The 25,528-nt window shown below is 46.2% G+C and overlaps 1 protein-coding gene across 6 annotated transcripts in view; it reads right to left on the bottom strand.

Moving 5' to 3' along the window:
* Positions 1-25,528, bottom strand: part of EVA1C (eva-1 homolog C) — a 131,946-nt gene that overhangs the window by 20,229 nt on the left and 86,189 nt on the right. The window contains exons 6-10 of one of the 6 annotated variants that reach the window (XR_007513749.1): positions 22,252-22,332; positions 20,590-20,679; positions 17,783-18,238; positions 17,570-17,672; positions 10,887-10,940 (exon numbers count right to left, since the gene is read on the bottom strand). Coding sequence is in view for 4 of the 6 variants with exons in the window: in XM_049857771.1 (XP_049713728.1) it covers positions 10,564-10,940; positions 20,590-20,679; positions 22,252-22,332 (548 nt within the window). In the remaining 2 variants the exon portion in view is untranslated. Of the gene's footprint in view, positions 1-10,340; positions 10,941-17,569; positions 18,239-20,589; positions 20,680-22,251; positions 22,333-25,528 lie in introns of those variants that run through there. The other 5 variants (XR_007513748.1, XM_049857771.1, XM_049857768.1 and 2 more) reach the window with 5 other exon arrangements.

A 25,528-nucleotide genomic window follows, 5' to 3' on the forward strand; every position in this document is an offset into this window, starting at 1 on the left:
GTCCATATTTCTGCCCATTCCAAAGAAAAGTGATCCAACAGAATGCAGAAATTATCAAACAATATCATTAATATTACATGCAAGCAAAATTTTGCTGAAAGTAATTAAAAAATGGTTGAAGCAGTACATACACAGACAGCTGCCAGAAATTCAAGCTGGATTCAGAAGAGGACGTGGAATGAAGGATATCATTGCTGATGTCAGATGGATCTTGGCTGAAAGCAGAGAATACCAGAAAGATGTTTACCTGTGTTTTATTAACTATGCAAAGGCATTCGACTGTGTGGATCATAACAAATTATGGATAACACTGCAAAGAATGGGAATCCCAGAATGCTTAATAGTGCTCATGAGGAACCTGTACATAGACTAAGAGGCAGTTGCTTGAACAGAACAAGGGGATCCTGAGTGGTTTAAAAAGAAAAGTTGTGCGTCAGGGTTGTATCCTTTCATCATACTAATTCAATCTATATGCTGAGCAAATAATCCAAGAAGCTGGACTATATGAAGAAGAACGGGGCATCAGGACTGGAGGAAGACTCATTAACAACCTGTGTTATGCAGATGACACAACCTTCCTTGCTGAAAGGGAAGAGGACTTGAAGCACTTGCTGATGAAGATCAAAGACCACAGCCTTCAGTATGGATTACACCTCAACATAAACAAAACAAAAATCCTCACAACTGGACCAATAAGCAACATTTTGATAAACAGAGATAAGATTGAAGTTGTCAAGGATTTTATTTTATTTGGATCCAAAATCAACACCCATGGAAGCAGCAGCCAAGAAATCAAATGATGTATTGCTTTGGGCAAATCTGCTGCAAAAGACCTCTTTAAAGTGTTGAAAAGCAAAGATGTCACTTTGTGGACTAAGGTATACCTGACCCAAGCCATGGTGTCTTCAATCACCTCATATGCATGCAAAAACTGGACAATGAATAAGGAAGATCGAAGTAGAACTGGTGCATTTGAATTATGGTGTTGGCCAAGAATACTAAATATCCCATGGACTGCCAGAAGAATGAAAAAAATCTGTCTTGGAAGAAATACAGCCAGAATGCTTCTTAGATACGAGGATGGCGAGACTTCATCTCACGTACTTTGGACATGTTATCAGGAGGGACCGGTCCCTGGAGAAGGACATCATGGGTGGTAAGGTAGAAGGTCACTGAAAAGGAGGAAGGCCCTCAACGAGATGGATTCACATGGTGGCTACAACAGTGGGCTCAAGCATAGCAATGATTGTGAGGATGGTACGGGACCAGACAGTGTTTCATTCTCCTGTACACAGGGTTGCTGTGAATCAGATCTGACTTGACAGAAGCTAACAATAACAACAGTGGTACCCAAAGAAGTGATGGTGGTGGCACCTGCCAGGATCAGCGGCCAGGTTGTGTGTTGCAGACCAAAAGGAAGCTCTGGACTGTGTCTAGCTGGGGCAGGAGAGGTAGACACACTCCCAAGGTCACAGCTCTGTGCTGGCAGAGCCCACAAAGGTTAGGCTGCACTAGCAGCCGTGGGCCTGTGCCAGGAGGAAGAAAGTCACAGAGCTGGGCAAAAAGGGTGCATGGGGTGGGGAAGAGAACGGCAGTCTTGAGACATCCCGAGGAAGCTGAGCACAGGTGAGATGAGTGTGGTCGTGGGGTTCCCCTGTCTGTGCCTGGGAGCCCTATTTGGCTACTATTTTGGTAGGTGATTACACCCTTTGGTGACCAAACAAAGCAAAACACACTGCCACCGAGTGGATTCCGACTCATAGCGACTCTATATGACAGAGTAGAACTGCCCCATAGAGTTTCCAAGGAGCGCCTGGTGGATTTGAACTGCTGACCTCTTGGTTAATAGCTGTAACTCTTAACCACTACCCCACCAGGCTTTCCACCCTTTGGTGAGGCCCCAGGAAATTCCCACTCCATTTTATCACAGTGAGCTGGGCAGGTCTCTGTGCCTGACTCAGCATAGTAGCTCAGCCTGATCTGACAACTCTCTGCTCTGGTCCACACTGTGGCACAGGCCATGTGGCTCTCGAGCACTTGACATATTGCTAGACTGACTGAGGCACTGACTTTTTCTTTATTGTGGTAAATATATATGCAACAAATCTTTTGCCATTTCAATACTCTTCACGTGTGCCTTCAGTTATATTAGTTATGTTTACCATGTTGTTCAACCAGCATCCTTACCCATTTCCAAATTTTCCCATCACCCTTCACAGAAGCTCAATGTCCCCTAAGCAGGGAGTCCCCCTGTCCCCGTCCCTCTTGTCTGTCCTTGGTAACCACTAATAAATTTGGTCTCTACACACTTGCCTATTCTAGATATTTCATGTAAGTGGGATCATATATAAGAAGGTATTTGTCCTTTTGTGTCTGGCTTATTTCAGTCAGCATAATGTTTTCAAGGTTCATCTGTGTTACAGCTTGTATCAGGACTCCATCTCTTCTTATGGCCGAGTAATTTCATTGTATGTATGTATCTCATTTTGTTTATCCATTCGTCTGTCGGTGGACATTTAGGCTGTTTCCACCTTTTGGCTATTGTGAATAGCGCCGCAGTGAATGTTGGTATACAAGTATGTTTTCAAGAACTGACTTTTTGGTTTTATTAACTTGTAATTACTTTAAATTTTAATAGCCACATGGCGCTAGTGGCTACTGTACTGGGCAGCATGGCCCCAGGTTGCTGACATCTATGGGTAGACACCGTCTCATTCATTCTCCACCCAGCCCAGAGGAGGCGCCTGGGGATTTGAACTTCCTATTTCAGAGAGAATACGGTGGTCTCTAGTTATTAGCTGGCTTCCTGAATTCTCCGTCATGTGGCTGAGCGTTATTGTGGCTCTTTCTTGCCCTTTAGACTTGTGGGCGGGGGGAATTCCAGCCCACAGGGCATTTAGTTGGAGTATTTAGTAACTAATCTCCAAGGCTACTGTCCAATCCTGGGGTGGAGTTTGGCCAACTCGGCATTGCTGGTCAGGCTTACAATGGACTTCTCATAACCAAATGACCATAGTTCCGGGTTTACAACTATCCCAGCCAAAACCGGGCCTGGCCTTGGAAGTCCTTGTGTGGGAGGCTGCACAATGGACTTGGCTGCAGAACCCAAGGAAGTTCAGTCCTTGACGTTTTCCTCTGAGTTCTGCAAACAAAAGTGTTGCTCTTCCAGAAACTCTGCTCCGTGAGTAGCAGGGCTAAATTCCTCAATTCCTTGTTCTTACTACACCTGAGTTCTGTAAAATCCAAACCAAATCCATTGCTGTCGAGTCAATTCTGACTCATAGCAACTCTCTAGGACAGAGTAGAACTGCCTCATGGGGTTTCCAAGGTTATAATCTTTCTGGAAGCAGACTGCCATATCTTTGTCCCATGGAGCGACTGGTGGGTTCAAACCGCTGACTTTTTGGTTAGCAGTTGAGCGCTTAACCACTGTGCCACCAGGGCTCCTTAAAATGCCCTCAGGGGAGTATAAATGGTGCAGCCTTGGCCATGTTGTCTGCTGGATGCTGCTCCTCAGGAGGAAGAAATAATTATAAAAGCTTAAGTTCATTACTGTTCTTATTGTGTGAAGTACTGTCACTCTCAACAACACTAGCAACAACAACCAGTTGTTGTCCAGGCAATTCTGACTCATGGTGATCCACATGTGCACAGTAGAACTGCTCCATAGGGTTTTCAAGGCTATGACCTTTCGGAAGTAGATCACCAGGCCTTTCTTCCAAGGTGCCCTTGGGTGGGTGTGAACTGCCAACTTTTTGGTTAGTAGTTCTGCCACCCAGGGACTCTTCAACGCCATTAGGAAGGTACCATTATGCCCATTTCACAGACGAGGATATGAGGCACAAATAGGTCATCCTAAGACCAAGCCAGGACCAAATCAGAAGAAGCTAGGAGACAAGTGAGCAACACAGCAGGAGAAGGAACCTGAGTCCAGGGGGCGCACCAGAGTTATGTCTACCTTCTTGTTGATGTTCCAGGCATCTGGGGTGAAGGGCGGAGGATGGAGTGAAATCTTCAGGGCAGTGGTGCTTTTTAGGAGGTCCTGCTATGCAGCAGTTAAGAGCTTGGCTGCTAATCAAAAGCTCGGCAGTTTGAATCCACCAGCCGCTGCTTGGAAACTCTATGGGGCAGTTCTACTCTGTTCTATAGGGTTGCTATGAGTTGGAATCAACTTGATGGCAATGGGTTTGGTTTTTGGTTTTGCTAGACAAAGCGAAGGCCGCTGGGAGCAGGATCCGGCCCCAGGGAAAGTAGATGAGATTGTTTGCTTGGCTCCATGACCTTTCAGGAAGGACTCAGGAAGGCTTTGGTTCCTATTATGGATTGAATTGTGTCCTGTCCTCCCTTCTCCCAAATATGTGCTATAATCCTAACCCTTAGATCTATGGCTGTAATGTAATGTAATGTAATCATCTTCCATAATAAAATCTAGAAGCTTGTTCTTCATCTCTGTCTTAGTCATCTAGTGCTGCTATAACAGAAATACCACAAGTCATGGCTTTAACAGAAATTTATTCTCTCACAGTTTAGGAGGTTAGAAGTCCGAATTCAGGGCACCAGCTCTCTGTGAGGGAGTGCTTTCTCTGTGTGTCAGCTCTGGGGGAAGGTCCTTGTCTGTTTTCAGCTTCTGTTCTTTGGCAATCATGGTAATCTTCGTGTGGTATGGAGCCATATCCTACCATCTCTGCTTGACCTTCCTCTCTTGCTTGCTTAATCTGCTCTTTGGTATTTCAGAAGAGATTGATTTAAGACACACCTTACACCAACACTGCCTCATTAACATAACAAAGAAAACCCCTTCCCAATGGGATTATAATCACAAGCATGTTGTTGTTGTCAGATGCTCTCGAGTTCTTTCTAACTCACAGTGTACAACAGAAGGAAACACTGCCTGGTCCTGTGCCATCCTCACGGTTGTTGTTACGCTTGAGCCCGCTGTTGCAGCCACTGTGTCAATCCATCTCACTGAGGGCCTTCCTCTTTTTTGCTGACCCTCTACTTCACCAAGCATGATGTCCTTCTCCAGGGACCAGTCCTTCCTGATAACATGTCCGAAGTACGTGAGAGAAAGTCTGGCCATTCTTGCTTCTAAGGAGCACTCTGGCTGTACTTCTTCCAAGACAGATTTATTTGTTCTTCTGACACTCCATAGTATATTTAGTATTTTGGCTGACACCACAATTCAAATGCACCAATTCTTCAGTCTTCCTTATTCATTGTCCAGCTTTTGCATGCATATGAGGTGATTGAAAATACCATGGCTTGGGTCAGGCGCGTCTTAGTCCTAAAAGTGACATCTTTGAGACAAATATAGGGGTTAGGATTTATAACACATATTTTGGGCAGGTGGGGACATAATTCAATCCTTAACATCTCTTTTATTCCGTAGCTGCTGGACAACTCCTTCAGACACCCAGTTTGTTTTTCTTTGGTTACAAGGAACTGGCTTTTCACTCCGTAAAATGTTTGAATGTGAAGACAACCCCTGAATGAAAGATTGATGTGATTAAAGTATAACAATACAAAAAGATGTGTGTGTTGTGGGGGGTGTATGTGTGCTGTGTGTGTGCACGTGCATGTGTGTGGGGGGTGTGTATGTGTGTGGTGTGTGTGTGTGGTATGTGTGGTGTATGTGTGTGGGGGTGTGTGTAGTGTGTGTGTGTATTGTGTGTGTGGGGGTGTGTATGTGTGTGGTGTATGTGTATGTGTGTGTGTGGTGTGTGTGGTGTATGTGTGTGTGGTGTGTGGGTGTGGTGTGTGGGTTTGGTGTGTGGGTGTGGTGTGTATGTGTGTGTGTGTGTGTGTGTGTGTGTAGGGGGGTGGACATGGTATCAGGAGGGACCAGTCTCTGGAGAAGGACTTCATGCTTGGGGGATAGGTAACCAGCCTGCTGAAGAGGGTCTGGCGGCACCAACAGCAGGTACTACACCATTTGTGGGGTCAGCTGTGGGGCTGCGTACGGGGCCCCTGGGGGTGTGCTGCTTCTCCGTGAAGGGGCTGCAGAAAGTATGGCACCTATGAAGCACCCGTATTCCTCCTAATGGGGTCAGGCAGATTTGTGTGGCTGGCAGCTCATGTCTTGAAAGTCAGCATCTGCACCAAGTGACTGGTGTAGTGACATCTGCGAACCTCCCACCGGGGTGGCCTGCTGGCACAGGACTTCCGGGACCCCACAGCGTGGAAATGGCAGGGCGTCTGCAGCTTGCAGATATACAAAGCCCATGTGTGGCCTGAGCTGCTGGGCCTCGGCTGGCCCTGGGGCTTCCTCAAGCTACCGCGCTCAGTCAGCACTCCCTCATCCAAATCTAGTCTGGTCATTTCTCCTCCTGGGCTTTGTGCCCATCCAAACACGCCCTCAGCGGGACCCCACAGGCTCCTTTCATTCTTCTCTGGGGCTCAGAAAATGCAAATATACAACTCACCGCATTTGGACAAGCCCAGGACTGACCCTTGCAGTGGGCCCTCAAGCCTTGGCAGGCCTGTCTTCCAGATGCCTCCACAGGAGTCCTGGGCTGTGTGTGTGTGTGTGGTTACAGGGATGGGGAACTCAGATAATGGAAATCAAACCAAAACCCATTGCCATCGATTCCGATTCATTGCAACCCCATAGGACACAGTAGAACTGCCCCATAGGGTTCCCAAGGAGTGGCTGATGGATTTGAACTGCCAACCTTTTCGTTAGCAGAGGAGCTCTTAACCACTGTGCCACCGGGCTCCAGATAAGGGAAAACTGGTATAAAATTCAACAAGAGCTTCGGCAACTGAGGTCCATGTGGGAACAGCTCCTTTGTGAACTGGTGAAGTGAAACCTTTAGCCGCCAAGTCCTCTTCAGCCCTGAGAAGGCAGGCTTCAGACTGGCAGTACTTCTGCCCACGGAGCTGGAGGAGACAACAGAAGGCTACTCTGGGAGTTGGGGTGAGATCAAAATGCTGCCTGCTGAGCTCAGGGAATGAAAGCCCAAGGATATTTTTGATTAGAACAAGGGCCTCATGAAGGTGTGAGACAATGGAGCTATCTGCTCTGTGATGGTCAAGGCCATTTGTCAACTTGGCTGGGCCATGATCCTCAGTCGTTTGGCAGTTATGATGTAGTTTGGCAGTTGTAAAATGATGTAATCACTTCCATGATGAGATCTGATATAATGTGATCACTGCCATGATGGAATCTGCTGGGAGCAGCCAATCAGTTGAAAAGGAGTTTCCTTGGGGGTGTGGCCTTTCTCCGATATAGGTGGACTTTCTGGCATGGCGCATGGGCTTTTGCTCACTCTGGATCCTGCAGCTGGCTCCTGTTCATCTGACCTCTTGTTCTTGAGACTTGAGCTAGCAGCTTACATGCTGTCTTACCTGCAGATCTTGGGATTCATTGGCCTCCACCGCCTGTGAACCAGAGGCCTCCTATCTGACCTTCTCATCTTAGATTCATCAGTGCCTGCAGCTACATGAGTTAGGAGAAGCCTCCAGCCTGACCCACAGACTTGGGACTTTCCAGCCTCTACAACTACATGAGCCATTTCCTTTACATAAATCTCTTTATATATTTGAAACCCTGGTGGCACCGTGATTAAAACCTACGGCTGCTAACTAAAAGGTGGGCAGTTCGAATCCACCAGCTGCTTCTTGGAAACCCTATGGGACAGTTCTACTCTGTCCTATAAGGTTGCTACGAGTCCGAATTTACTTGACCGCAATGGGTTTGGTTTTGGTTTTTATATATATTTATAGGCTGCACTGATTTTATTTCTCTAGAGAATCCAGCCTAAGACACACCCCTTCATTCTTTGGCATGATCTAGAATTGATTTATCCATAATGACAGTTTTAAAATATGTCATCCCCTGCATTGTATGGAAGGATGGGGGCTCTACCCAAGTCACCCCAACTTGTCCATACTGCACCCCCTCCTGACCATTCCGCCCCCTCCCTCCCCCTCCCCCTTACACTGACCAGTGGTAAAGGCAGGGGGCGGGGACAGGGTGTCACCTCTGACACGCCTTCATTCTCCCCATCCCTCCATTGAATGGGAACCTCAGGATTTCTCACCAACTCTGCCAGTGGCCGCCATTTTGTGTGTGCTTCACACACACACACACACACACACACACACACGTGTGTAAAGTTGAGGAGCACAATGGAAAAATTAAAAGTAGAGCAGGATCCAGAGTATCGGCAGTGCTGACAATACAAGTAACGACACTAATTAGGCTACTCAGAGTGGGCTTTTTTTTTTTTTTCTTCACTGCTGCTAAAATACCACAGACAGCTCACCAGTTCGGGCAGCTGGGCCAATTGAAGAGCAAGGGCTCCTCAGTCCACACCCATCCAGCTCTGCTTCGTGCAAATGGGCTCTTCACCCTCACGACCAGTGGACCTGAGAGAGATACGACTCCTCTGGTGTCTGTCACTTCACAGGACCCTGAGAGAAGAGCTGTGGTTTCCTGATTGTGGCACACCTGGTTGGCTCCAGCACTCTCTTGAAGTGGGGGCCCAAATCTTAGCCTGTCAGCCTTCTGCTTCCTCATCCACGATGTGGAGTCCTCGTTTGCCTGCTTGCGAGATTGATGTGATGACTAAAGAAGGCAGGGAGGACTCGTTGGTAGTCGGCATGTGAGATAGAAGTAGCGTGATCATCTGTATTCTCTCAGCCCCAAACCAGCTACCAATGAGTCAAATCCACCTCAGAGTGACCCCGTGTATGTCAGAGTAGAACTGTGCCCCATAAGGTTCTCAACAGCTGATTATTTGGAAGTAGTTTACTAGGCCTTTCTTCCGAGGCACTTCTGGGTGGACTTGAAGCTCCAACTTTTCAGTTGGCACCCGAGTGTGTAAACTCTTTGCACCACCCAGGGACTCCTTTCTCAGCCCCACTGGGGCAAAAAAGAAGATTCCTTTCTTTACTCTGTGGCTAGAAACCCCCTGTCCACCAGGGGGTGTCTTCCAAAGGAACCCCTCCTGAGTTCTCCCATCAGAGGGCTCGTTCTCCTTAACTCCTATTTTTTCCACTTCCTCACCAGCTCCCTCCCATCAATATGGAACAACCCCTAATGGACCACAACTACCACACCTTCCACTAGACTGAGTCCAGCACATCTAGATGGTGCCTAGCTACCACCAACAACTGCTCGGACAGGAATCACAATAGAGGGTCCCAGAGAGAGCTGGAGAAAATTGTAAAACAAAGTTCTAACTCACAAAAAAAGACCAGACTTACTGGTCTGACAGAGACTGGAGAAACCCCAAGAGAATGGCCCTTGGACACCCTTTTAACTCAGAACCTCACTCCTGAGGTTCACCCTGCAGCCAAATATTAAGACAGGCCCATAAAACAAACATTAATACACATAGCTCAAGGATGTATATGAGAATAAATGCGCACACTAGTCCAGGGGCAAAGATGAGAAGGCAGGAGGGGACAGGAACCCAAGGTCAAAAAGTAGAGAGTGTTGACATGTCATGGGGTTGGCAACCAATGCCACAAAACAAAATGTGTATTTTTTTAAATGAGAAACTAATTTGCTCTGTAAATCTTCATCTAAAGCACAATTAAAAAAAAATCGAACAACCTATTTCTTGCAACTATTTGAGAGCTAACTCCACTTGATCCTTGCCCATGGGAATGCTGGGTAATCTGGCTAATTGCTTTTATCACCAGAAGGTCTGCAGTTTTGAACTCTAAATCAGGAGCTGGCAATTTTTTTTTTTTTTCTGTAATGGACCAGAGAGTAAATATTTTAGGCTTCGTTTTCAGGTTTAGACCATATTTTATTTAAAATAGCAGCTGGCAGGCCAGATCCAGCCTGTTTTTGCACAGTTCTAGAGCTAAAAATGGTTTTTTACATTTTAAAATTGTCAGTTAAAAAAAAAAGAAGAAGAAGAATGCATTGTGATGTGTGAAAATTAAATGAAATTCAAATTTCAGTGTCTATAGATAAAGTTTTATTGGCACGAAGCCCTTCCTATTTGTTTACATATCGTCTATGGCTGCTTTACTGCCCAAGAGCAGAACTGAATAGCTGTGAAAGAGATCATATGGCCCACAAAGCCTAAAATATCTACCACCTGACCCTTTACAGAAAATGGTTGCTGACTTGGCTCTAAACAATTAATATTAGTGATTAAAACTCATCAACCTTGACCATGTAGTGTATGAACTCATATTTGCTGTCCAGAGTATCAATATAATTCCCATATGGATACAGAGAGCTTCCATTTTCTCATGTGTAAAATGGGTATAACAGAACTACTTCATGATGAGGTTGTGAGGAATAAATGGCTTCATATAGGAAAACCAGCTAGAACAGTGCCTGGCATTATGAGTGTTCAATAAATGTGAACTCCAATTATGTTAGTGCACAGACATGGATTTAAATAAATACAGAAAACAAAGACTTCTTCCCTCCTAATTTATTTTGAAATGTCTGTTTTAATATCTTTCTGGCTTTGCCAGTCTTGGATGACATGACAAATTCTCCTTCATAGAAGGTACACGTGAAGCAGAACTGGAGGGGTATTCTGGATCCTTCCCTCTTCAGAAAGTGTGATCGCATCGAGATGCATCTGGTTTTCAGTAGAACTGGCTCATGTTTCTCGGGAGCGAGCTGTCCAAACCACTGTTCATCCATATTTCCTGAATGATTTGCTCTCTGCGCTCAATCCTTTCTGCTAGCTCTGCAGCCTCTATGGAACTGTAGATGGGATAGGAAGTCCTACAAAACCCTGACAGTTCTCCCGGAAAATCAGAGTCTGAGGAGCTCTCCTCCTCATCTTTGTCCTCGCTGTCCTCCTCAGCCTTGTCACTCCCTGGCACCAGATGCTCCCTTCCCAGCTGCAGCTCCTGGAAGTCCTTGGTGCAGGACACTCTGATGACCAAGGCACACATCGTGAGCGCCAGGCCAATGCAGACACTGGACATGAACAGCAGGGCGGCTCTCTCGGGGTGGGCTGCAGGAGGAAGAGAACATGTCAGGAGCTGAGAGGGGCTGTCAACTTCTCCAGCCCAAAGTCCCTTACACACTGATGGCTGCCCAGGCAGGAGGCTAATTATGAAGGCCAGTTCTGGATAGGATAATGAGACCACCCATACCTTACTGATTAGATACTCCCTTTGATTTTAAAAAGAGCTTTTGAGGATATACAGCCAAAAAACCAAAAAGAGAAAACCAAACTCATTGCCATCAAGTTGATTCTAACTCACAGCGACCCCACAGGACAGAGTGGAACCGCCCTATAGGGTTTCGGAGGAGCAGCTGGTGGATTCCAGCTATCGACCTTTTGGTTAGTAGCCAGGCACTTAACCAGCGTGCCACCAGGGCTCCTGTAAATGGCTAGATATTAGATATTTTAGGGTTTGTAGGCTATATGGTCCCCATTGCAACTACCCAACTATGTTGTTGGAGTGCAAAAGCGGTCACAGGTAACCCCTACTTTGTTCCAATAAAACTTTATTCACAAAAACAGGAGTGAGCTGGCTTTGGCCCATGGGCTGCAGTTTGCCGGTCTCTGAGGCAGATGCCCAAGCTGAGGGCCAGAGAGAGCGCCACCGCCCAAGACCAGCTGACCTCATTAGGCGGAGCCAGGACTGGAACCCAGCCCCTCAAGGGTATAAAGTTGGTACCACGGCGTCTGCTCAGCACTTCTCAACACCATGGATCCTCTGGGCACCGTTCATTTCACTACAGGTGAAAAAACGAGGACTGTCCTCCCCAGAGTCCAGATGGAGCTTAAAACTTGAGAGTTTTTGAGTTTCATGTACCGCCAAGTGTCCCAACCTCTATGACCTGATGGGAGAGATCTAACTGGGACAACTTATCTTCTTGAAACTCAAAACCTCCCCATTCCACTTCCTTCCCTTGCAGCTCAAGCCGTCTATGCAGTCACTGGACTCAAATATGTTTCTTTGTTGGAACTGTCACTACTAGTAAAATCTCATTGCTCTCTGTGAGACAGAGAAGTCTTAAGTCAGAATTTATTTTGGCTGGCAGAAGTGAGGAGGCAGGAAGAGGCAAAACCAAACCAAACCAGTTGCCACTGAGTCGATTCCAACTCATAGCGACCCTATAGGACAGGGTAGAACTGCCTCATAGGGTTTCCAAGGCTGTAAATCTTTACAGAAGCAGACTGCCATCTTTCCCACGTGGAACAGCAGTGGGTTCAAACCTCAGAGTTTCTGGTTAGCTTCTGGTGGGGGTTGACAGATAATTATGAGTGTTGTTTGTAGTGCTATTAATAACATTTAATTTTTCCTAAGAAACCCACTGCTGTTGAGTCTATTCTGACTCATAGGGACTCCATAGGGTTTCCAAGGCTGTAAATCTCTATGGAAGACTACCTCATCTTTCTCCCGTGGAGCCACTGCTGGTTTCGCACTGCTGGCCTTTTGGTTTGCAGTCCGTCACTTCAACCACTGTGCTACCAGGGCTCCTATGTATATTTTCTCCTAAGAGCCCACGTATTTGAAAGATTTAGTCAAATAGAGACATGTGTCCTTTGTGAGGAGTCCTTGAGTGGCATGAACGGTAACGTGCTCTGCTGCTAACCGAAAGGCCAGGGGTTCTAATCCACCCTGGAGCGTCTCAGAAAAAAGACCTGGCTATCTATTTCTGAGAAACCAGCCATTTACTCTGACACACATGGGGTAGCCATGAGTCAGAGTTAGTTTATCCTTTCTGAAAGAAGGACGGGCTCTTTTCATTTCTGGGACTGGTAATAGGGTGGGTATTTGGAGACACCAGTACTTGGTGGCACAGTGGTTAAAGTGCTCAGTTGTAACCGAAAGGTCAGTGGTTTGAACCCACCCAGTGGTTCCACGGGAGAAAAGACCTGGTGATCTGCTCTCGTAAAGATTACAGCCTAGGAAACACTATTAGGCAGTTCTATTCTGAAATTGGCTCGACTGCACATAACAACAACAACCATACTTGGGACAAAATAATTAAACAACAACCACAATGGGATGCTTAGACCTGAGGCTCTGATCTAATGGGGGAAAATCCCCCCCGACCCTGCAGAGGAGACTGAAGCATCTGCTGGGAGGGGACTCATCTCTTCCGGCTTTCCTCTCACCTTCTTTCCCTTCGAATCATCCTTCTCCCCTGTCCTGCTCTCCTCCACCCTCATCTCCCAGCTGCTATTCTCTCCAATCCCTCAGATCCTCTGGGCTCTCCCTTATGGGTTTTCAATGCAGCTAAAATTCAACGCTTACTTCTTAGAAGACATAACTCTTAACCCTCTTCCCACTGGCCGTGTAGCCAGCACTTCTTACAGCACCTGTAGAGAATATTGTGGATGGGGAAACAGAATTCCACGTGTTTAACCTTTTCCAAACCAAACAAACCCACAGCTGTTGAGTTGTTACTGACTCCTAGTGACCGTGTAGGACAGAGTAGAACTGCCCTCCAGGGCTCCTTTTCTAGACTCCGACTACTGGCTGCAGGTCAGTTCCAGGCAGAAAGAACTGAATCCTGGTCAAGATTCTGAGGAGCAGTTATCTTCGGCAGCCCCTCCTGTCCTCTCCTCTCCCAATGGGTCATCATTCTCAGGGGTGGTGTAGGGTCTTTGGGCATACGACCTGGCTCTAGCATTGAAACATAGGTAATATGGACAAGTTGCCAGACCACCTTTTTCTTTTTTAAGGACTCCAGGTGAATTAAATTAATCAGTCATAATCCATAAGATGTCCTTGGGTGACACAAACGGCTGGCACTCAGCTGCTAACCTAAAGGTTAGTGGTTCAAACCGACCCAACGATACCGTGGAAGAAAAGGCCTGGAGATCTGCTTCCGTAAAGATTACACCAAGAAAACCGTATGGAGCAATTCACTCTGTAACACCTGGGGTTGCCCGGAGTTGGAACCCTCTCGATGGCGACTAACAACATCGTAATCATTAAGACATGACACATGCCCTACGGCGGTCTACACATGGCCCTCTTTTATGTTTACTGATTTAATTAGTTACTTTTGATAATGTAATAAGCACCTGTGACCCCACCACCTCACATGGAAATTAGGGCCTGGATAATGACCTGCATCTAACCTATGATTCCCATCCCTCCCCTGATCAAGGCGAGGGCCACCTGAATTCCATGTTCATTCTTGCACTGCTTTCCTTTTAATACAGCTTACTGCATCTCCATATGCCTAGAAACTTTATTAAAAGGTTCTAATGTTACAGATATGGAGCCCTGGTGGCACAATGGTTAAGTGCTAGGCTGCTGACCAAAAGGTTGGCAGTTCAAACCTACCCAGTGGCTCTGAGTTCTGGAGAAACGCCAGGTGACCTACTCCCATAAAGATTACAGCCTAGAAAACCCTATGGGACAATTCTACTCTGTCCCATGGAGTCACTATGAGTTGGAATCGACTCAATGGTACCCAATAATAACAACAATGTTACAGATGGTGTTTGGAGCTTCCATTTTTTTTTGGTCTTAATACACTATTTCAAATCTCCATCTACATTGAATAGATGCATCCATCCACTGCGGTTCATTCATTTTGGGTGCTGTATAATATCCCACTGGTTTGACGATGCCACTGTGTATTCACTTAGTCTCCTACTGATGGGCATTTCCATTGTTGCCAGATTTCTGCTGTTGTGACACTGTAGCCACAAATATTCTCGTAAATGCCCTGGTGTACATGAGCAAACACCTTTCTTGGGTACTGACCCAGGAGGGTATTGGATGAGTTTTAGGGTACGTGAATTTCAATTCAGGAAATAACGCTGAAATTTTCCAATGAATCCTTATCTTCTCTAGCACTTGGTACCGACAGGCTTTTAAATCTTCTGATCAAATGGGCATACATTTGTATCTTACTGTGGTCTTGGTTTGCTTTTCCTTGATCACAAATTACTTGTCTTCGCTTGTTTATGCATTTCTTCTGCTCAGAAGCTGGTTTTTGTCACCCATTTTCTCAATAGGGCTATTTGTGCTTTTCCTCTTATATATAAAAAAATACTAATCCTTTGAGAGTGTATGTCTGTTGCCATCGAGTTGATTCCGACCCAGAGCCACTCTAGAGGATGGAGCTGAACTGCCCCAAAGTGTTTCCAGGGAGCAGCTGGTGGATTTGAACTTGGTTAGCAGCCGAGCTCTTTAACCACTACACTACCAGGGCTCCATATATATTACGAACATCATCTCCTGGTGGGAGCTCGTATTTTCACTTTCACTAATGTGTCTTTGGACGCGGATTACTGATCTGAAAACCAGGGATGATAACACTGCTCTTCCCCATCCTTCCCGCCTCCTAACTGCCCTCCTGCCTCCTCTCTTCCCCTTTCCATCTATCCATCTTTCCCACTGTGGCCACTGCAATCCTTTTATGCCTCTTTCTGCCTTTAGCCTATGAGGCTCTTAAGAACGGGGTAATGTTTTTGTTGTCGTTGTTGCCGTGGAGTCAATTCTGACTCAAGGCGACCCCACGTGTGCAGAGTAGAACTGCTCCATAGGGTTTTCAAGGCTGTGACCGTTTGGAAGCAGATCGCAGGGCCTGTCTTTGGAGGCGCCCCTGGGTGGGTTTGAACCACCAACCTTTCAGCCAGTAGTTGAGTGCTTAACCATTTGCGCCACCCCAAAAAAAAAAAAAAAAACCCAAATCCATTGCCATCAAGTTGATTCGGACTCATAGCAACCCTATACAACAGAGTAGAACTGCCCCACAGGGTTTCCAAGGAGCAGCTGGTGGATTTGAACTTCCAACCTTTTGGTTAGCAGCCAAGCTCTTAACCACCAGTAACCCCTTATTGTGATCTTTTTAACTAACACACAGTGGATACATCACTGCCCTGCTCAACATCTGTAAATGGCTCCCCTCCTCCCATAAGGCGTCCATCAGACCCTGACCACTCTAGGAAGCTGGCTATGGCCCAGCCCTGCCATCTCTCCAGCTTCATCTCCACTCAGCCTTCCCTTCACTCTCTACTCTCCAGCTACAGTGGCCTCCAGCTGCCCTGGTGCCTTTGCACATTTTGCTCCTTTCTGGAATGCTCTTTATTCTCTTTTCGCTCCTCATGGAGCCCTCGTGCCTAACGCCCTTCACCCCCCAGTCTAGGCCACAGCCCACTACCATTTAGTCTCAGAGGATCTCAAATGTCTCCTTCATAGCGTAACCGACCATTGTCATTAAATTGCTGAGTGTGTTTAACCCTTTCTCTCCCCATAGAATGCAAGCTCTGGGAGGGCGGGGGCTGGGTTTGTCCTTTTCTTTGTGACTCTCCAGTGCCCAGCACACAGATAATCACTGAGTTCCTGAAAGGAGGGGGTGTTAGATCTAAGGCACTGGGCTTGGTTCCCTTTCTTCCTCTCTCTTCTCCCCATTCCTGGGAGATGAGGGTCTGGAGTCTACTGCCAGGGGAGCTTCTCACTCATCAGTCAGACCCCAGGCACCTCTTGGCTCGGTTATGCCTTGGGCTAAGTGATCACTCTCCAGGCTCTGTCTGCGTCAACTCCACTGCCATCCAGAGGTCAAACATGGAGAACTTGAGTGGCCCTTGGCAAGGCCATTGGAACAAGACCTCCTTCTCATGTGAACTGGCTGCTGTGAAGTCACAGAGTCACGAGAGGCTGTTAGGATGGAACCTTTGAGGTCAGCTGGCCCAGCCCATTGTCCAAAGCCACCACTTGGTGGGGACGCCCAGCTCAGGCCAAGGCTCTCTCCATGGCACCACGCTTCACACTAAGGGCACTTCATCTGTTTTCTACTATCAGTTTGACCAACTTAGGCTTTTGCGATCCCTTTTCCTGTTATGAAAACCCTGGTGGCAGAGTGGTTAAGTGCTATGTCTGCTAAGCACGAGGTCGGGAGTTTGAATCTATCTGGCACGCCTTGGAAACTCTATTGGACAGTTCTACTTTGTCCTATAGGGTTGCTATGAGTTTCCTGTTACATATTCTGAAGAAATGAAGGTGTTTTTATCCTTGTGGCTAAACAGAATCTCCACATTTCGTTATGGCTGTTAACGTGCTAAATTTAGCCTTCGTTCATCGCAGGCTAGAGTAAAGGATTTTCACTCGATCAGTTATTTCATTGGGTATGCCCTAGGAAACCTCAGAACGGTGGTCAGTAGCCTTCAAGACCCATTTCAATCCTTAGATCCCAGGTCGGCGGCCAACACAAGCTCTAGTTCAAACTTGTTCATGTCCAAGTAAGACACTGGGAGGCCCAGGTGAGGGTCCCACGTCCTGGGCACTGCTAGTGCTGGGAGGATCTGGGTACAGAGAAGGCCAGAGGGCCCCCCGGTTGTGAGCACAAAGCCTGACAGCACTTAGGGACGTGATAATAATTTAACTTTTTGTCACGGAACCAAAGATTGGAGACCGTGGGAACTCAGGGAATTCAAACCTATGTGACAAGGTGTCACTGATTTCCAATTGTCCTCACTGACAGAGGATCGCGTAGCTCTGACTTGGAATGTGTTTTTATACTTCTGTTTCAGTATGGGTTTGTCTGATATCCTAGGGCTCTTTTCATAGAAAACAATGATGCCTCCCGAACTCAGAAAAAGCAGCAAACCTGCCCCCTTCTGCCCTGCCTCCTGTACCCATGGTGCCCAGTTACCCCACACACCCTGAAGTCCACAGCAGGGTCTGCCAGAAGCTGAAAACACACGCTGGTCACAGTCCCAAGGGGTGGGGAGCGGTGACAAGAAATCATGCTTCCAAAGACCAGCCTGCAGGCAGATGTGAGGTAAACACACAAAGCCAGATGTCAGTAAAGCACTAAGTAGAATTTGTTGTTGTAAATTGGCATTAAGTCAGCTCTGACTCATGGCCATCTTACGTAAACAGAACGAAACAGTGCCTGGTCCTGCACCGCCTTCATGGTCGTTGGTATGTGGGAGCCCACTGGTGTGGCCATTGTGTCAGTCCATCTCATCGAGGGTTTCCCTCATTTTCGCTGACCCCTTACTTTACCAAACACGATGTCCTTTTCTAGCGATTGGTCTTTCCTGATGATGTTTCCAAGGTAAGCGAGCCAAAGTCTCAACACCCTCACTTCGAAGCAGCATTCTGGTTGTATTTCTTCTAAGGCTGATTTGTTTGTTCTTTGGGCAGTCCACAGTATAGTCAATATTCTCTGCCAACACCACAGTTCAAACGCATCAATCCTTCTTGTCTTCCTTTTTTGTCATCCAGCTTTCACATGCATATGAGGCGACTGGAAAGACTGTGGCTTGGGCCAGACATACTTTAGTCATCAAAGTGACATCTTTGTTTTTTAGAGCTTTAAAGACATCTGTAAGAGACATCAAGTTCTGAGGCAAGACTGTATAAATAAGTCACTTCAGGGGGCCAGTCTGCCAGGAGACAGTGGGCCGTGCTGACCCAGCTCCTAACCTGCCTTCCTAAGACACTTCAACACACACACACACACACACACACACACACTTATACAAACATTCACACACTTAAAACACACACATATACATACACATACACACACACAAATACATATGCATATACACATGTATGTACATGTACACACTCATACACACATATACACACATTTATACATAAACACACACTCATACACACATACATGCTCATACACTCATATACACACATATATAAACACACACACAATCATACACTCATATACAGACATATATACATCAACACATATACATACACACTCACACGTATACATAAATATATACACACATACACACTCATACACACATATACATAAACACATATACACATATACACAAATATACATACACACACACACATAAACACACAATCTTCCTTTCCCATTTCTCTAATTTCAAAGGTTTTCTATCAGCTTTTCAGGCCCCTGATCTAGATTCGATAATGAATGTAAGGAGCAGGTCTGATGACTGAATTAAGGGCAAATTCAAACACCTCTAAAGAGGTGCCTCATCTTAGAAAAACAACGTCACAGATCATTTAAACGATGAAAACAGAAAACCGTCATCAGACACCCTCGGGCAGCCCTGCATCTGCTCAGCCAGCTTCTGTGTTCCAATACCCCAGGACAATCGTGGGTCCTCGTCTCTCTCTCTCCCTCCCAGGTACACCTGGCTGCACGGTGTATCAGACCTACTTTCAGCCTGACCTGGGGAAATGTGCTTTCAGATTCAACTCAATTTTCTTAACTTTGACAATTATCAGGGTGAGAATGAAGAGCAAGAGGTGATTGGGAAAGAGAAGGTCCTCAGAGGGAAGCCAGAATCACAGACCTAATGACGGGGGAGCATGCACTTGGGGAGACAGTGGACTGGTAGAGTACCCCAAGACTGACCTCTCTGTCTCCTGCATTGAGATAGCGCCTTAAGCCTCTATTCTGCTTCAAGGAGGAAGCCTTGAATAGTATTACTGCTCTGTATTGTATTCATGTACATCTTACAGAAGGCCTCAGAGGCGCTTGCCTCCCTGAACAGAGTCAGGCATTGCCGAAACTTGCTGCTGCATCCTGCCAAAGTGTGGCCTGTCTTAAAGCAAGTCGAGGGGTGGAGAGAAAGACTGTGTGCGCCATCCTGCCACCAACTGAAGATCTGCAGCAGGACCAGGCCGCCTGCGAGCCTGCTGGCTCTGTAATTAAGGAGGGCTGAATTGGATTGATCCTTGTCGGGGAGATTAGCAAGGGAAACCTTGGCAACCAGGAGAAGTAACCCCGATGACTCAGAAAATGACAGCCTGCACAGGGCATGACCTGCTTTGTTGACTAGGCCATCACCCGGCTTATTTTTCTTGCAGTCAGGGGCGGAAGTGAATAAACCTATTCCCTTCCCAAATTTTAGAGCTGGTAAATACATTCCTCAGATTCCTATTTTACAACGGGGAAAATTCCTATAGTTTGACTCCTACATGTTGCTAGCCACTGTTGAGTTGGCTCTGACTCACGGCAACCCCACGCACAACAGAACAAAACACTGCCTGGTCCTGTACCATTCCTGTGGTGGGTTGTGGATTGGACTATTGTGATCCATGGTGTTTTCACTGGATGATTTGTTGGAAGTAGGTTGCCAGGCCTTTCTTCTTAGTCTGTCTTAATCTGGAGGCTCTGATGAAACTTGTCCAGCATCATAGCAACATCCAAGCCTCCACTGACAGACGGGTGGCGGCTGTGTACGAGGTACATTGGCCAGAAATTGGACCCAGGTTTCCCACACGGAAGGCAAGAATTCTACCACTAAACCACTAGTTCCTCCTGACTCCTAAATTCTGTGACTTTATCTGTTTACTACCTCCTTATGTGGTTTTCTTGTTGCTAGCTGGTTGGAACTGTACCTAAATCCAGGGCTCTTGGTTAAGCATTTGGCTGCTAACCGAAAGGTCAGCAATTTGAATCTATCAGCCACTCCTAGGAAGCCCTATGGGGCAGTTCTACTGTGTCCCGTAGGGTCGCTATGAGTTGGAATCGACTCAACGGCAATGGGTTTTTTTTTTTTTCTTTGTGGTTCTTAGAAGACTTCAATTGCCATGTCAAACTTAAAGTCATTTTTCTCTATTCTCTGAGCTTGCGTGTTGTCATGAAACAGTGCATTGGTTAATTAGACTTCAGTAAATCCATTTTTTTTTAAATCCATTAGCATTCTAGGAAGCTTCGATTCATCCACCTACCTCTAATGTAAGCAAATGCTGCCAGGGAGTTGCTAACAATGACCCCGTCTTTCCTCAGAACGCTGGATTCACTTGGGTGAAAGTTTATACCTGTTTCGTAAAAATGAAAGACCAATTAGTCACAGCTGTTCACAGTTACACCTGCCCGTCTAGCTCCATGGCTGCCGTAATAAATAAAAAGTGACAGATATCAAACAAGTGGGGCTCGGACGAAATTATAGAAAACAAAGCCAGGAAGAATATTCAGTAAGTAGTCCCTGAGAATATTAAGTGATGAAACAGGTTTAGATATTCTAAAAAAGAGCTGGTTACAATTTCAGGTGTGGGTTGTTAGCTGCCACTCATCCACCCCACAGCAGAAGGGAACAAATGGATTTTCCCATCCTAAGGCAACGGTATCCACAGCTTCGTCATGCCCCCAGGAGGCTCAATACCATCTTTCACTTTAACCCTGGAGCTTGTGTCTGCACTGTTGACCACAAATAAGACAAACACTGAATTATGGACAGAGGTGGTATTAGTTTACTCTTGTGGAAATGATAGAAAAATGAGGGCAGCTCTGGTTTCAGACGAGGGGAGTATCTGGTTACCGGGAGCTTTCTGAGCCCATGATAGGGCAGCCTTAGGGAGCCAGGGCCTCCTGGCAGTGTCAGACAGGACAGCTTGCCTGCGAGGAAGAATGGCACAGAGCCCTCGGGCCCCCACTCCAGGGAGGACCAGGATATTGTCAGGGTCGGGGGTGGGAGTCCTCTTAGAAAGAGAAGTGGGACTAAGAGATGCAGAGAGAGCTAGGATGGTGAACTAGGAGAACATATAAGAACACTGCCGAACATCTCTCTAGACTGTGAGAGTGGGGGTTTATATTTCTGTCTGCTTTCCTGTGTTTTCCACATCAATCACACTTTATTTTTATACTTAGGGGGAAAAGACATAATAACTAGAATAAAAGTAACACAAAATAAAACTCTCATCACGTAAAACTCAGTATCTTAGATGTTCTACTGGGTCTTTGCAATTTCTTTCAGGAACCCCATGGGTATGAATTCCATTCTAGATGTGCTGCTGCTGCTGGTTGCCATTGAGTCGATTCCAACTCACAGTGACCCTATAGGACAGAGTAGAACTGTCCCCATAGGGTTTCCAAGGAGCAGTTGGTGGCTTTGAACTGCCAACCGTTTTTGGTTAGCAGCTGAGCACTTAACTACTATGCCACCAGGGCTCCCTAGATGTGATAAGAAAATCAGAATGTTCATACCCCTTTTAAAGAAAGTTGTGCCAAAGCCCAAGGAAGAAGGTGGCCCATGTATACAGGCTTGCAGGTCCACCTTGGGCCAGGACCATCCAGGCTCTCAGTGGGGACACCTTTGCCAACAAGCTTATCGTATGGTCCAGGAATCCCAAATCTACTTCTGAGCGCATCTCTTTTTCAAAGTGCTGTTTCTTTTAGGAAGTGAGAGGGGATGGAAGGGAGGTTTCTTCTTGTGATTTAAAATGAAACAAAACAAGATCTTGGCCACCATTCCACAGCATCCTCATCCCCCAGGAGTAGTAGCTCAAACACACTCCCGACATTCCTGTTCTTTCTAACCAAGTTGTGCACAACTATGGTCATGTTTTACCTTTACTTAAAGACAAATGCTGGAAGCAAGCCATAAAAATTACCATATTCCCCATTTTTCTTCTTCAAAGAAGGTTCTAGATTAGCAACAGCTGGATCAATTGCTGCGAGGATGTTCTTGGGAACTAAAAACCAAGAAGAAAATATTTTAAATAGTTTGTACATTTAGAATATTTATACACCAATGCTTTTTTAAAAATGCAACGTAGATAAGATTTAAAAAATCACTGTTCAAATCAGTACCTATCAGATACATTGAAACACACACACACATCAGTGGTAACTATGTGACCAATAAATGTTCCAGAAAAGTGAAATTTTCAGCCCATTTTGCAGTATTAAAAAAAAATAACAACATGGAAAGTGGATAAACTGTGACACACCCTTCTGATAGAACACTATAAAGCAATAAAAAGTAACAAAGCACTGGTATCTGCTACAACATGGATGAACCTCAAAAACGTTCAGGGAAAGAAGCTAGCCACAAAAGATACTGTGTCATCCCATTTATAGGAAATGTCCAAAAAATCTATGGAGACAGAAAGTAGATTACTGGCTGCCAGGGTCTGGCAGTGGGACTAGAGAGTGACTGCGAATGGGCACGGGGGATCTTTCTGGGGTCATGGAAATTTTTTAAAATTGGAGGATGGTGATGGTCACACAGCTCTGTAAATGTACGAAACATCATTGAACTGCATTTACTTAAAAAGAGTGTATTTTTTTGTTGTTGTTCTGCTTTAGGTGAAAGTTTACAGCTCAATTTCTCATACAAAAATTTATACACATATTGTTATGTGACATTAGTTGCAATCCCTATAATGTGACAGCACGCTCCCTCTTTCCACCCTGGGTTTCTTGTGTTCATTCAACCGGTTCCTGTCCCTTTCTGCCTTCTCATCCTGCCTCCAGACTGGACCTGCCCATTTGGTCTCGTGTATCTGCTTGACTAAGAAGCACACGCTTCATGAGTATTATTTTATGTTTTATAGTCCAGTCTAAACTTTGTCTGAAGAGTGGGCTTTGGGAATGGTTTTAGAGTTTGGGTTAAAAGAGTGTCCAGGGGCCATGGCTTCAGGGGTCCCTCTGGTTTCAGCCAGACCGTTAAGTCTGGTCTTTTTATGTGAATTTTAGCTCTGCTCTGCACTTTCCTCCCTCTCTGTCAGGGACTCTCTGCTGTGTTCCCTGTCAGGATGGTCATTGATGGTAGCCGGGTACCATCTAGTTCCTCTGGTGTCAGGCTGATAGAGTCTCTGGTTTATGTGGCCCTTTTGTCTCTCAGGCTAATATTTTCCTTGGGTCTTTGGTGTTCATTCTTCTTTGCTCCAAGTGGGTTGGGACCAATTGATGCATCTTAGATGGCCACTGGCAAGCTTTTAAGACCCCAGATGCACTCACCAAAGTGGGATGTAGAACATTTTCTTAATAAACTTGCTATGCCAATTGACCTAGCTATCCCCCAAAACCATGGTCCCCAGGCCCCAGCCCCATCTACTCTGTCTCTCCAAGTGTTTGGTTGTGTTCAGGCAACTTCCTAGCTTTTGCTATGGTCTGGTTGTGCTGACTTCTCCTGTATTGTGTGTTGTCCTTCCCTTCACCTAAGATGATTCTTGTCTATTATCTAGTTAGTGAGTTCCCCTCTCCCTCCCTCCCCACCCTCGCAACCATCAAAGAATGCTTGTTTAAACCAAAAAAGGTGAATTTAAGGTATGTAAATAACACTTCACTAAATGTGTTAACTCCAAGCATGAACTTCTCTGAGACATAGTAAAGCAAGATGACTGCAACTAACCCAAAACTCACCATACAGAGCTCCTCGGCTCCTACTCCAGTTTGTACCTAGAGCTTTTTGCATCCTTGCTTCCACAACAAGCCCAAAAAGAATTCTGAAGACTCCACTAAAGATTGGTTTTCTAAATATCATAAAAAAGTACTACAGAAGGTTGAGGAGTGGAAGGCGGCATGATAGGATCATTTAAAAGTTGATTAAAAGTTCTGCTGAGCTGACTTTTAAGAATAAACCACCCTGATCTTAGGATCCCTCAGGCAGAGCAGACAGCAGATCAGAGGGCCAGATAAAAGGGAGGGCCAGGCAAGAATTCTGAAGGCTAAGCATGCTGCAGCCAGCTGGGAGTTGGGAGAAAAAACCCAATATGTTTGCTGCAGAAAGATGCTTATTTTTGTTTGTATTCTAGCCTAGCTGATATTTGTCCCAGGATCAACACCCAGAGAGCACTCCTGAATTGTTCATTTTCCACATGGAGGAGGCCCTGGCACCTTTGTGCCCATCAGCACAGAGCCACTTTCCAGGGAAGCATGGTGAAGATACCGGAGGCAGCTGAAGTTGTCCAGGGCTTTGAGCAAGGCCCTTGGCTCACCATGGGCACCAGCTGATCCAGGGACCATGGCAGCGCTGCAGGGAGCTGAGCTGTGTGGCCACCAAATGCTTTCTAATTAAACAGCCTCTCCATCATTTCTGGCCCCAGAGAAGGATGCCCTTGATTTCTTGGCAGTAGTAAGTCCACGGAGCATCCCCTCTCCCTGCCAGGAGTGGTACTCCTTTCTCATGTCCATCTCTTGGCTCATTCTCAAAATGTGGCCCAAGAAGGGCCTTGGCTGTCTGCAAATGCCAGAGGCTTTACAGTTCAAGATCGAAGCAGGATTCCACAGAGCAGCTCAGAGAGGAAGGGCATTCCAGGATGAGCTCTGTAGGCTAACCAGGCGCTGAAAAGATTACACTGCCTGCATGTGACATAAATCTTAGCTGCCGAGCACTGCTGCCACAGAAATACCACAAATGGGTGGGTGGCTTTAAAGAGCCCTGGTTAAGAGTGCACCTGCTAACCAAAAGGTCTGCAGTTCAAATCCACCAGCCGCTCTTTGGAAACCCTATGGGGCAGTTCTACTTTGTCCTATAGGGTCGATATGAGTCAGAATCCATGGCAATGGGTTTGGTTTTTTGGTTTTGGATGGCTCTAAAGAGCAGAAATTTATTTTCTCACAGTACTATAGGCTAAAAGTCTAAGAAGTCAAGGTCTCGGCTGTGTCAATCCCTTCCTGGTCGGGAGCCCGGGGCTGTTCCTTGGTTCCTTGTCTTGTAGATGATCCACACATGATACCTGTCCCCCCAGCCCCCGTAGTGTGTCTGTGTGTACCTCTATGTCTAATCTGCTTTTTTCATAACTCAGAAGTGATTTCATTTTCCATGAAAACCTTACTTCCAAATACCACCCAGCGATGTTACTGGGTTCTCAAGTCAGCCTGCCCCCCTCCACGGCACTGACTTCATACCTTCTCTCACCTCCTCAGGTCCCTCCCCCGCCC

Source organism: Elephas maximus, chromosome 18 (genome assembly GCF_024166365.1).
Source record: "Elephas maximus indicus isolate mEleMax1 chromosome 18, mEleMax1 primary haplotype, whole genome shotgun sequence".
NCBI classification, from domain to species: domain Eukaryota; kingdom Metazoa; phylum Chordata; class Mammalia; order Proboscidea; family Elephantidae; genus Elephas; species Elephas maximus.